The sequence below is a fragment of the Marmota monax genome, unplaced genomic scaffold, assembly GCF_021218885.2.
Source record: "Marmota monax isolate L192 unplaced genomic scaffold, Marmota_monax_Labrador192_F-V1.1 WCK01_AAM20220418_F8-fsc00023, whole genome shotgun sequence".
In the NCBI taxonomy this organism is placed as follows: Eukaryota; Metazoa; Chordata; class Mammalia; order Rodentia; family Sciuridae; genus Marmota; species Marmota monax.
Window position 1 is genome coordinate 3496867 of NW_026692907.1, and position 12910 is coordinate 3509776.

The window sequence follows — 12910 nt, forward strand, 5'->3', positions numbered from 1 at the left end:
ATCCTGTAGTCTCCTCTGCATAGAAGTGTTCCTCAGACTTTTCTCCAGTTTCTTAACTCTGTGCAGATTGTAGACCATTTGTGGAGTGCCTGTCTGTGGTTTGCCTCATGTTTCTGTGACTGAATTTGGGTTCTATATATTCAGTTGGACTATCACAGAAATAATGCTGTGTACTCACTGCATCCTATCAGGTGGTACCTGATTTCAGTTTCCCCCTTACTGAAATTCAGTGATTGCCTGATGGGAAAGGGGTCTGCCAGGCTTCTCTAATATACAGTTATTCTTTCTCCTTTATGATTGATAAGTATTTTATAGGGAGGAATTTTGAAATGATGTAAATATCCCATTGTTCCTCAAACCTTCAATATATTTTTTTTATATCAGTAAATTTATGGTTTATTCTTTTATTCAAATTTCTTTATAATGTGCTACTCTGATTATTTATTTTGTGCTTAATTGTCCTAGATTTGGCCAGTGGGAATCTTCAAATTTTGTCCTTTTGACTTACCTCCATTTTTTAAGCACAAGATGTTCCAAGTTCTGAATGTGTTTTCCTTGCCCTAGTTCTGAAGTCAGTCATTTCCCCCCAGGAGCCTTGGTTCTTTCTAGTGGAGAATGCTATTTAGAAGCCCAAAGCTCTGTGCCTTCTCAGTGCCTCCCTGCTAGAGAGCATGTATATATGTGTGTGTAAAAACATGAGGTATCTCCAGTTCTAACCCATCACTACAGGATTTGTTTTTTCCTTTCTATGTTTGTACCAATGACTTTAGTATTCTTAACATACTTAACTTGTCTAATCATCTCCCCTGCCTGTCACTAGCACTGGTTCCTCTCCTCCATGGAATAGTCCTCAGCCTTTCTGGCCTCCTGACTCTGTTAGGCTGCTGCCCCAGCAGGCTGCCTTCCTCTTCCTGTGCAGGATCTGACATCCCTACTTTCACACTCCTCATCCTGCTTGGGTTCTTGCTATACAACAGGCCATCCTCTGCTGACTGGTTGCCCTCCTCACCTGCTTTTGTCCTTATAGTCCACTTCAGCTGTCCTACACATGGACATGCTCTTCATCCCACTTGGGCTCTGACCCACCCTGAACAGCCATCTGAGAGGGAAGCCCTTCTCACCTTGCTGAGGCTGGCTGGCTCCCAGCAGGGATCCCTCCTCCACTGGTCTAGCTCTGACACCCCTCCCCCTGACTCTCCCACGCAGACACCTGCTTAGTTCTTTGCTCTGGGTTACCATGGCTTTCTTCCCACCCCACAGTGGCTCAAGGACTAAATTGTTAGGGAAGAGAAGGTTATATGGGCCTGGGCTTGAGCCTTGGCTTCTCTCTTTACTACTGGTGACATTGAACCTTGGTTCTGTCTTTGGAGAATGGAACTGCTAGCCTTTCTCATGGTGTTGTGGGGAGGACTGAATGCAACACACTTGGTCCCACAGCTGTGGAAAGGGGGCATTCAACCAACAAGGGTTGCAATCTCCTTAACTTGTCTCTGGGATTGACCTTAATATGCCTCTGGCTATTGAAGCTCTTGGTTTCTGACTCTATTCCATTAATCTTATAGGTCTACTTTGAGGATGAGGATGGGGCAGAACTATACCAAGTACCTCCCAAGAGCACCCTGCTGCAGGTGCTGCAGCACCCCAGGTGAGCAGCTCTGTGGGTCTGAGTAGACTGGGGAAGATGCTCAGGCACCTCCCCAAGGGTACAGCCAGTTTCTCATTCCTCCACTCAGTGATCACCTTGTACTCTCCTCCCTTCTGCGCTGGCACAAAGCTGTGTGAGACAGCAGCCATGTGGGCTGGCCAGGCCCATGAAACCCAGCTGTTTGCCAGACAGCTTGCAAGGTGATGACAGCCACTGCACTGCAGTCCTGATGCCCTCAGGCCAGGGCAAGTAAATAGGCTGGTCTCAGATGGGAAAAGCTGCCTGGCTTTTGTACCTGAAGGCAGCAGAATGGAAGAGGCTTCTTCTTCTTTTTTTTTTTTTTTTCTTTTGAGCATTTATTTACTATTTACTAAGCATTATTTTTTTATTATTAGTTGTTCAAAACATTACATAGCTCTTGACATATCATATTTCATACATTTGATTCAAGTGGGTTTCCTAATTTTTCTCTTGTCTCCTGATACTGTCATGTGAAAGAGCATTGGCTTTTGAAGTCAGAAACCTTCATTCACTGACCATGTGACCCTGAGCCCACTATGCCTCCCTGGGGCTCTTCCTTCATCTCTAGAATAGGAACAGTAACTCTCACCTGTGTTTCTCAGGCACTTGAGTACCACTGAGCCAGTAGGAGTCAGAGTGGTCTTATAAACTACATAGGATAAGCCCTCTGCAATAGGGTATCTTTGTCACTAGCGGTAGCAGCAGGTGGGATTTGGCGGTTGTCTCTCATCTGCTTATATGAGAGTGCCCTCAGCATTAGTAAGTTGACTATTAGACTGCTTTCTTTAATTTTGAGCAAAGAGAAGGAAGGCAGGTTCTTTTGCGCTTAGGTTAAAGGAGCCCAGTGTTTTGGGGAGAAAGAAGGTGGCTGGGTATGGTAGAAAATGAGGCTGAAGAGCTAAGTTAGAACCACACATGAAGCATAAACTTGAATGCCTTGTTAAGGCACATCAACTTTATACCCTGGTAGTGTATGGAGACACGGAGGTATTTAAGTAAACTGTACATAGTAATGTAGAGGTTTGAAGTGTACTCTTGGGTAAGCCCTAAAGTATGAGGGGATGGGTTGGAAAAAGCTTTAGAACAGATGGGATAGGTGTTGGTGAAGTGCTGACTGACTTGGTAAGAGCCAAGGTCTAGCTGAGCTTGATGCTTCTGATTTGCCTTGGGAGGCAGGTAGGAGAGACTCTCCAAATTTGATTAGTAGTTTTCTTAGTGGTATTTTGTTGTGATCCCAAATCTTCCTTCTAGTTTATGGACAGAATATCAGCTGATCATTTTCTCTGTTGTTAGTAAATTGCCCAGAATTCTTAAGGCCTGAGGTCCACCTTGTACCCCATTTCCAAAAAATAAAGCAGACTGATCCATGGAGGAAAAGCAATTTCATACTTTTAGAAAATGTAAATGGTATTAGGAGTGATACTTAGGCTATCTGGGATGGGTTTCTGGAAGCTCCAGACCCTGAACTGGATGGAGCCAAGAAACAGACCCTTCTGTCCAGAACCAGACACTGGATAATGCAAACAGCTTTAGACCTGGGAGGCCAAGGCCCTGCCCATCTCTCTAACCTGTCTCACTCCATTTACTTTATGTTCCAGCGATAGCTTTATACTCTGGTAATCTGCACATCCTGGCTTTTGCTCCCCTACTCCTCAACCCCTTCCCCAAATTAAAGCCATGTTCCGACATGGCATCTTCTAGGGAGCCTTTCCTGGTTCCCCACCCTGTAGAGGGAATTGTGCCTCCTTGCACTGAGGCTGTGTTTCACAAATGCTTCTACAGTTGTGCTTGCTGCCCTCAATTGGTTCTTTATTTCTGCCCCCATCTCCCAGGATTGAACCTGAGAGCAAGGGACAATAGTTTTTTACTTTTTTCCTCTACGTTTTTATATGTTCTTTTTTGAGGGGGGATGGGGGGCGGAGTACGAGGGATTGAACTCAACCACTGAGCCACATCCCCAGCCCTATTTTGTATTTTATTTGGAGACAGGGTCTCACTGAGTTGCTTAGTGCTTTGCTTTTGCTGAGGCTGGCTTTGAATGCGTGATCCTCCTGCCTCTGCCTCCTGAGCTGCTGGGATTACAGGTAATCTGCACATCCTGGCTGTATGTTCATTTTTTAATCTGTTTTCAACACAGGGCCTAGGTTGTCCTTGTCACTCACTGACTGCTGAATGAATAAATGAAAATGTTTTATGATTTTGTTTATCCACGGATAAGCATTGATGCTGGAAGACTGGCCTAAAGGTTCTGACTAGGTTGTAAGGGGAAGAATGTCATGCTAGTTTTACAGATTTATAAACAGCCAAACAAATAAATTTGCTAAACTTGGGTTTTAATGTTTACTCATATCAAAGGTTCACCTTGAATGCTGTTGGGAAGAGCCATGGATGATTTAAGATCATAATTTAGTTAACCCCCTTTCTTTGTGTGTTTACTGCAGGTACTCTGTAAAAGCCCTGACACCAGCATTTCTGGTCTGTGTAGGATCCTCTTCTTTTTGCAAGAATTATCTCCAGGGGAGGCAGGTACACCAGATAAAGTGACTGAACCAGACTGTGACAGCCAGCTTTCCTGGATCTCCTGCGTCACCTGCCTCTGCCTGGAATTTAGCTCACTTAAATCAGCGGGACACATCCTCGGTCCAGCAGTGTTTATTTGTCACCCCAGAGACAGTCCTTCCTATCTTCATGCTGGAGGAAGGATGAGCCTCTGGCCAAGTACTGAGCTCTGGCTGTTTATCACTCTCCTAGTGGATACAAAACTCTGTGCCTTGGTTGTGATGTCCTTGTAGTAGTGCATCTCAAGAGACTGTCTGCTGCTGTTACCACAAAAAAACTCACTGGCCTATGGAAACCAACTCATGATACGACGTGCTTCTGAACCTTTGTGGTGTCAGGCACCTTAGGAAAGAACACTCTTCTAAGTCGGTAAAACCAGCTCTGTGTAGAGTTGTAAGGCCTTAAGGCTAGGATCCTTGGTACCCCTTAGAGGTTTGCCAGTTTCCCTGGTCTTTGCAGTGTGAAAACTCCAGTAGACTTGGACAGTGGTCTCTCAGTTTCTCTCTGGTTTTCACATTTTAGGGTTTTATGCCTTCTTGTTTGTTTGCCTGTTTGTCTTGAGTGGGGTCTCGCTATGTTTTCTAGGCTGCTCTCAAACTCCTGAGCTCAAGTGATCCTCCTACCTCAGCCTGCTGACTGCTGGGAACAGGCATGCATCATTATTGCTCCTGGCTAGGCTTTTAGTCCTTTTAAAATAGAAAATCTTTTTGCATCTTGGATCATTGTCATAGGTTATATTTTTGTCTTCAGCTATTTGGTCCCCATGTCCTAGAGGGCTTTGTGTATCTTTACTGGTAGCTGTGTTACTTCCTGCAGTGGCCACCCCTTCCCCTGATGGGAGTGTACTTCTTACTGCTCGTGCAAAGTGATGTGAGCAGATGGGACCTGTGCTCATCCAGAAGCTTGAAGAGCCGGTACATGGTGGCTTGTGCTCTTTGACTCTTCTGTGAGATCCCAAATAGGGGCATTGCCTTCAGCTTGAGTGACAGAGTGGGAAGGCACAGGGAGCAGAGCCCACGCAGCCTGCTAGAAGCCATTGATTGTATCATGAATGAGAAATAGATGTTTGCTGAGATTTAGGGTTGTTGGTTACAATAGCAAAGCTGACTAATACTTCATTAAACTGAAACCAGCTGCTGTCCTACAGATGAGCTAGTTTGGGGTTTGTCTCGTGTGCATCATTGTTTTTGGAAGAGAAATTGGCTATGGAATATTTACAAAGAACCAGACAGCTTTCCTTCCAGGTACTGGTTCCTGCCAGGCCAGGGTCTTTCCCAAGCCTGGTTTTGGCCACACTTAGGCCATCCTCTCTCACTTCAATCTGTCTCCCTTTGTAAGAACTCAGAATTTTGGGTAGAGGGCTTAACATGTAGTCAGCAACAACCCCTGCAGGCATTGAGGGTTCTTGTAGCAGCTGTCACTGGCCACCTCACTGTTGTGGAGCACAGTAGGCTCCACTGTGCCCTCACTCATCTCTGATTAGAGATGCCTGCACAGCCTCCTTCCTAGACACTGTGAGACTGAGATGAAGTGCTGGATGCCACCAAATTGTACATTGAAATGTACCTGAGAAGAGTTCTGTGACTTTTATCCTCAGCACCCAGCCCTCTCCTTCGGCTCTTGGCAGGCTAGGCCATCAGCCAGCTTCTTGCTGTACCTTCTCTTCAGTTCCTACTCCCCTCCAACAGCTGGGGCAGAGGGAAGAGAGGGACTTAGAAGACAGTATTAGACCAGAGGTAGAGCTCAATGGCTGCTACTTTGCTATGAATGTGGGTGGGTTAGGGACTGCTGCTTGGAAACTGCTTCACCTGTAAAATGATGGTGACACCAGCTTATTGATGGCACTTCTGTGCAATAGTACATGTAAGTACCTAGCTCAGTGCCTGGCCTGTACTAATTCAATGGCTCTTCACTTAAGCACACTGTATGTGAACCAGGGATTCACAACCAAAAGTAAGATTGTCTCCTGGGGGACATAATTACTTGGTGGGTGCTACTGACATTGAATGTAGAGGCCAGAGATGCCTCTAAACACCGTATGGTGTACAGGACAGCCCCCACAAGGAATTATCTGACCGGAGTTGTCAATAATGCTGAGATTGAGAAATGCTGCTCTAAACCAAAAAGATAAAATAAACACTATTAAAGACCATGTATGTTGAAATACTTTTAAAGTAACCATTCCATTACTTTTTCAGCCTCTCCCAGGCTATCAATAGGGGTGCATAGAGGATCCCATGTCCATTGATTTCTTAGTCATTTGTGCCTAAGTCATCAGCACTTATTAAAGGAGGGCTCTGACCCTGCAGAGACAAGATCCTGTATTAAAGGGCTGTAACCACATAGGAAGTTGGGATCCAGCTCTGACACACTGTGGGCGTCACATGACATTCTTTCTCTCTGAAGTTTCAGGTGGAGAAGGGAAATGGAGGACTGGATGTTTTCCATGTTCTCTGGTTCTTTACAATTTTATCCCCATCCTTGATGTGAGAAGCAGAATCTGACCCCTTCCCATCAAGGTTCAGTGTGCAGTCCTTGCAGAAAGTCCACAAAGAATAGAGCCTGATAAACCATTGTGTGGTGGACATACCAGGCTTAAGGTGTGTATGCAGCTGGAGAGACGCTTTTGTGGCTAGAAATAAGCCCACAACAAATTCTGGGTTAGTGGGCAAGTTGGTGCAGCCTCCTCACTGCTCTTAAATGGGACTGAAGAAATTTATGTGGTCTAGGACAATCCCTGTCATATTATGATGGTCTACCCCTGCTATATGAGTGGCCTGGAGAGATTCCTAAGGCCCTATGCAGTTCTAAATTCCAGGTTTAGGAGCCCTGAGTATGGGGGCTTGGGGGTATAGCCATGTGATGCCTCCCTGTCAGTAGGGACTGGAGCTTGGAGAGGTATGTGGCCAGGTAGTGCAGCCTCAGGCTGTTAAGGCCACACAGCACAGGTTCTAGAGGGACAAGAAGCAATGGTGATGGGTTAGCAGCTACAGAGCCAGGTAGCAGGAGTCAGTGACCTACAGGTTAGTAAAGGACTTCCTAGAGAAGAGGCTAATGTTGTAGTCTAAGCCATAGCTGTATTTGTTGAGAGTATGTCACCCATGATGTCTAACATCATCTGCCTAAACCTCTAGATGTTCAGCATGGCCATGTCCAACATACAGAGAAAATGACCAGCTAAAGCAGGACAAGTCAGAAAAGATCAGAGCACATCTCTCCTGATGCCCTCTCCTACCATGACCAGTTATGGTCATAACTGAGGGACTCAGATGGATACTGGTTCAAGCCCATGTGGTGTCCAGGGAAAGTTCTTTAACCTCTCTGAGCCTCATAATCCTCATAATCTCTGCAAGATGAGGTCAATAATAGTAGCTGCACTTACTAGATGATAGGATGTACTGCTTTACTTACTTCTTCAGGAGGTGATTGAGAATCACAACATATGCTGCATGAGGAAGGGTGTTGGGCCAGGCAGTGAGGCCTGCAGATCTGACCCTGTGAGACAGATTCCTAGTCACTGGAACCTAGGACTTTGATCTCCAGGCCTTAGAATGTCAAGGGTGCTCTAATTCTGGAGCTAGAAGTGCACCCTCTCCTACTGTTTTAGCAGCAGTTGCATGGACCTTTCTGGCTGCGCCGGGGTTGGGAAGACTTATTTACCTGCTTTTGTCATTCAACCACAGCCTTCACTGAGGCTGGCTTTGGCCAGCTCCTGCTCTGGGCCCTTCCCTTGAGAAGTTCCCAGGCCTTCAGGGATAGGATGTGGAAACCCAACAGGATAAAATGAATGTGCAGAAGAGGCCAAGCAGCATGATCTGGCTGAGCAGAGGGATGAGTGATCAGTCCACATGGGGAAAGGTTCCAGAGGTAACTCAGTGCTGAAGAGGCCCCAGCTGAGCATTCCTGGCAGAAGGCTCAGCACATGTGAAGGCACAGAAGCCTTTCCTTCCTCACTGCTCCACACAGCACCCACTCAAAGAACTGTTACCCCTTTGCCACCAGACAGCTCCCTGAGACTTGGGCCTGTGGGATTTCCAGATACCCAATGCCCCTCGGAGCAGAGCACAGAGAATGTGGTGGGTGCCTTACTGGCATGTTTGAGAACTAGCGAGTAATAATGCTGGAGAAAAGAGGAGATGGGAGGTGAATAGCCTCCTTTGTCATTGGGCTCAAATGTTTGGATGTAAATCCCTACACACTGGATAGCCACTGCTGTGTTGAAGGAAGGAGTGGTTTGCCCAGAGGGGTTTTCTAAAATTCTGGGCAGCCAGTCAAGAGCAAGTCCTCTTGTGGCATCATCCTCAAGGAGCTCCCTTGGATGGAACATGGCAAAAAGCCTCAGATGACAGAAGGCATAGGCCGAGCCCTATGTAGAAGGGAGAAGCTGCTCTGGCTGAAGCCCAGTATGTGTGCTGCAAAGCCTGAGGGACAGGCTGGTACAGTGACAGTGGCTGGCAGTGACTGGTGGAGACAGGGTCCTTCGTCCACCCACATACAAGATGCTGATATTCCAAAGCAATTGGAATGTAATGGCTAGGAGCAGACTCTCAGACCAGAGTGCCAGGGCTCAATCCCCAATTCTGCCATTTAATAGCTGTGTGACTGTGGGTATGTTTCTTATCTAGCTTGTGCCTATTTCTTTATCTATAAGGAAGTTTAATATTACTTGGAGGATTATTCTGAGGGTTGAGTAGCTAGCCCCTGGCACATGTATGGTAAGTGTCTAGAAAACATTAGCTGTTAAGAGCACCAGGCACTCTTTAGGGCAACATAAACCTAAGATATTTCTCCCCTGCCTTTACCCCCAGATGAGAAATTGTCACAGCTCTAGGGCCCCTTGCAGGCACACATCTCTTCATGTAAGGACTTGGTCCTCAGGCGTCCCTCCTGAAATCCTGGGTCCCAGAAGTATAGCTGAGAAGGGTCCTGCCATTTAGAGAGTGTACTGGATGGAAAGCAGGAGGGTAAAGACCTGCCCATAGAGCTAGCACCAGGGACTCACTGCCTAATCCTAGTGAGTCCCTGCTCTCTCTGGGCCTTGTTTTTTTCCATATAAAAATGGGGACAATATATTAAAACATAGTACTGCATCCCTATAAGGGCTTCTTCTTTTTTTTTTTTTAAAGAACTTTTATTTGTAGGTGTTTTTTTTTTGTTTTTGTTTTTGTTTTTTAATGTGGTGCTGAGGATTGAACCCAGTGCCTCACACATGTTAAGCAAGCGCTCTACCACTGAGCCATACTCCAGCCCCGGCTTATTCTTTTTAAATAGCAAGTAGCAAGGGCCCCCACTCAGGAGACAGATCTTTAGCTCATACTGTATGGTGATTTTTTGTTTTGTTTTTTAACCAAGGATTGAACCCAGGGGCATTTAATCACTGAATCACATCCCCTGCTCTTCTAAAATAGTTTATTTAGGGCTGGGGACACAGCTCAGTTTGTAGAATGCTTGCCTTGCATGCTCAAGGCCCTGAGTTCAATCCCCAGCAAGACAAAAAAAAAAAAAAAAAAAAAAAATTACTTAGAGACAGGGTCTCACTGAGTGCTCTAGGGCCACACTTAAGTTGCTGAAGCTGGTCTGGAACTTGCAATCCTCCTGCCTCAGCCTCTCAAGCCATATCGTACCTGGCCAGTATGATTTTTTAAAAATATTTTTTTAGTTGTTGACAGACCTTTATTGTGTTTATTTATTTACATGTGGTGCTGAGAATCGAACCCAGTACCTCACATGCTAGGTAAGTGCTCTACCACTGAGCCATAGCCCCAGCCCCAGTATGACTTTTGATATGCAACTGATATTAATTTGGATTCTGGCTCTGCAACAAGGCTATGTTCCAGTCACTTAGCTCCTCTGGGCCCCAATTTGACCACCTGTAAACTGAGGCAAAAAACACTGCCAAATATAGGGGACTGGGGAGTGCTGTGACACTTTCATCAGATGCAGTATGTTCAGTGCTCCATCCTGGTGCCTGGCATGCATTAATAGGTGCTCAATGGCCCTAGGAACCCAGCAGAAGTCATGGCTGGACAGAAGGTGCCAAAAAAGACAAATGCAGGGTCTTAATGAGTTCCAAGGGCCTGCTACCAGCATACTGTCCCCAAGTGGGAGCCACCTTCTGATGCTTCAAGGGCACAGAGCAAAGCCCACAGCAGACTCCTCAACCAATGAGATGAGAGGCTGCCTCCGTCCCTTGAAGCAGTCCATCCTTACACTCTGCCCCGCCAACACTGGCCTCTCCAGGCCTCCCTCTTCCCACTGCCCACACAAACTGGATTACAGTTCCCCTCACACACCTTTGTTCTAGTTGCCTGAACTTGGAACCTTCTTCCTCTGGTTTGGTCCACATGCCCCAAACAAGTTGGAAGGGCACCTCCACTGGGAGGTGCACACACCCGCCCCCATCCTCACCTGCAGAGTCCAGTGGTGTCTCCCAGCAGGTGAGCTCTCAGGCAGGTAGGGTCACATAAGGACTCACCTGAGTGCCCAGCGCCTGACACAGAGGGAGCACGGTGAGAGTGTGCTTAAGAGTGCAGCAAGTGTTTGGATGGCTGAAAGAAGGAACTAATAATGCATCCTGTTCCCAAGCCCCAGCCTGCACACAAGCACCAGCTGTTACAGCATTCCCAAGCACACTCCCAACATGGCCACCTGACACCTCCTCCAGGAAGGCTCCTGACCTCCCCTGGCCTCTGCTTTCCCTTTTGCTTACCAGGATAGTGGACTCGGGGAATGGCGGGAGGACTCGAGGTGGTACACAGGAAGCAGGGGGCCTCTGTCCATCCTGGGACTTCTTTCTGCAGAAGGCCCTGCAACCACTGTCCCCATAGAGGGAAGGACTACTACTTGGCTAAGCCCAGTTCACCCCTGCTCTAGGGAAGGAAGAATGAATGAGTGGCAGGCACAGCCTCAGGTCTCAGCCATGCTGGTGGCAGTAATGGTGGTAACAGGAGCACCGGGAATCAGGGGAGGCCAGGCTGAACCGGGCAAAGTGCTCCCCTTCCTATGGGAGGCAGGACAGAAGTGTGTAGAGGGGACAGGGGCATGACCTGATGGCTCCTATGGGAAATGTGGACCTGACCATCATCCGGTGACCCTGGCCACTGGGACAATAACTGAGACTTCAGTAGAGCTCAGATGCTTCCAGCCCCTCCCTGCCCCTTTTATGAGATAGGGAAATGGAGGCCCATAGAAGGGGAAGGCTGAGGGCAAGACACGCGCTCCATCCATACACTTTGCCCCGCCAACCCTGTCTTGAGGGCAAAGCCTCTTCCATCCCCATCCCAGTGACCCTCCCTCTCAGAAGGACCAGAGTCAGGAGTCAGTAATGGAGGCAGTGACATCAAACTTACGTTTGGTAACCGCTGTGGATTTGGAGGGGCAGCAGGAGAATTGAGTAGGGGGACAAAGCCCTCCAAAACAGGGGTGGCCAGGAAAGAACAATAGTCCTGGCCTCTGTTGACTGAATTCCTACATCGTGCTAAATGCTGTAACTAGATTCTCTTATTTAATCCTAATAGCCATCCTCTTGGGTCTGTGACCCCAGTTTTGTAAACATGGAGATGGAGGCACACAGTTGCAGCACTAGTCAGTATCAAAGCCAGCATCTGACTGAACCCACACACCTCACCCAGGGCCCACCATCCTCCTGTCCTCTGTTCATTTCCTTTCTTTACAAATACTTATCTTGCACTTACACGGACAGAGCATCAAGGTCAAAGGGCATCAGGCAGCTCTGCATTCAGTGCCCACTGTTCAGTGGACGTGATGATCCACCCCTGGACTGGGAAATGCTCCAGTGAAGAGACATACAGCTACAACAAGCAGGCCTGTCCTTATGCCTACTCGGAGCCCTCCCAGGCTCCCCTTCCCTCATCAGCACTCTCAGCGTGACATTTAAGGCCCTCCAGGATCTGGGCCCTTGCCCCTGCTGCAGCTTCCTCCTTCCTCTTTGACCCCCTGAGCCCAGACATCCTGGACACAGTTCATCTCTGCAGCAGGAGGGTGCGGTGGCTAAGGGGCTCACTTCTGGAGTGAGGCCATCTGCATTCCAGTTCCAGCCCCATGCTCACCCCTGTAGGTCTTGGGCACTTTGCTTAGGCTCTGTGGCTCTTTCCTCATCTGCAATATAAGCAAGATAATAGCACCTACCTCATGCAGTTGCTGAGGTTGAAATAATCTCTGTGAAGCATATAGAACACAGCCATGTTCTCTTAGCTTTGGGCCTTTGCACCTTGTTCCCTCGGCCTGGCCCACTCTGCCTCCCACTTGCTTCCCTCTCTTCACCTCCAACTGTTCCTGCCATTATTGCTTAATGCCCATCCTTCAATCAGGTCCTCTGTCTCTTCCAGGAATCCCTTCCTGGTTCCTCACCCAGGTGTCCCCATGAAGCTGCACCATCACTACTCTTACCACCCTGAATCCTGTTTACTTGATGGTTCCCCCTACCTCTCTGTAAACTGAATCAAGGTCCCTGAACCTCTTTACTGCTAGGGTCTAGCACAGCACCTGCACAGTACCTAGTAGGTGCACAAGTAATTATTGGCTGATGGCCCAGGGAAAGGATTAATTCTGAACAGATCATAGGTAGAAGTGATCACACATGATGGACCTGGGCCATGAAACTGAAGAAGGAATCAGGGTGCGGCAAGGGGAAAGGCCCTCAAGCAAAGGAGCCTTGAAAGGGCA

At 47.6% G+C, this 12910-nt stretch overlaps 2 protein-coding genes across 2 annotated transcripts in view; one reads left to right on the forward strand and one right to left on the reverse strand.

Moving 5' to 3' along the window:
• Positions 1–6391, forward strand: part of Ttc4 (tetratricopeptide repeat domain 4) — a 29124-nt gene extending 22733 nt beyond the window's left edge. Inside the window, exons 9-10 of the mRNA XM_046450921.2 lie at positions 1563–1645; positions 4108–6391. Coding sequence (XP_046306877.1) covers positions 1563–1645; positions 4108–4210 — 186 coding nt within the window. The 3' untranslated portion in view covers positions 4211–6391. The remainder of the gene's footprint in view (positions 1–1562; positions 1646–4107) is intronic.
• The window catches only part of Pars2 (prolyl-tRNA synthetase 2, mitochondrial), a 35522-nt gene that overhangs the window by 12040 nt on the left and 10572 nt on the right, over positions 1–12910 (reverse strand). The gene's annotated exons all lie outside the window — the stretch shown is intronic.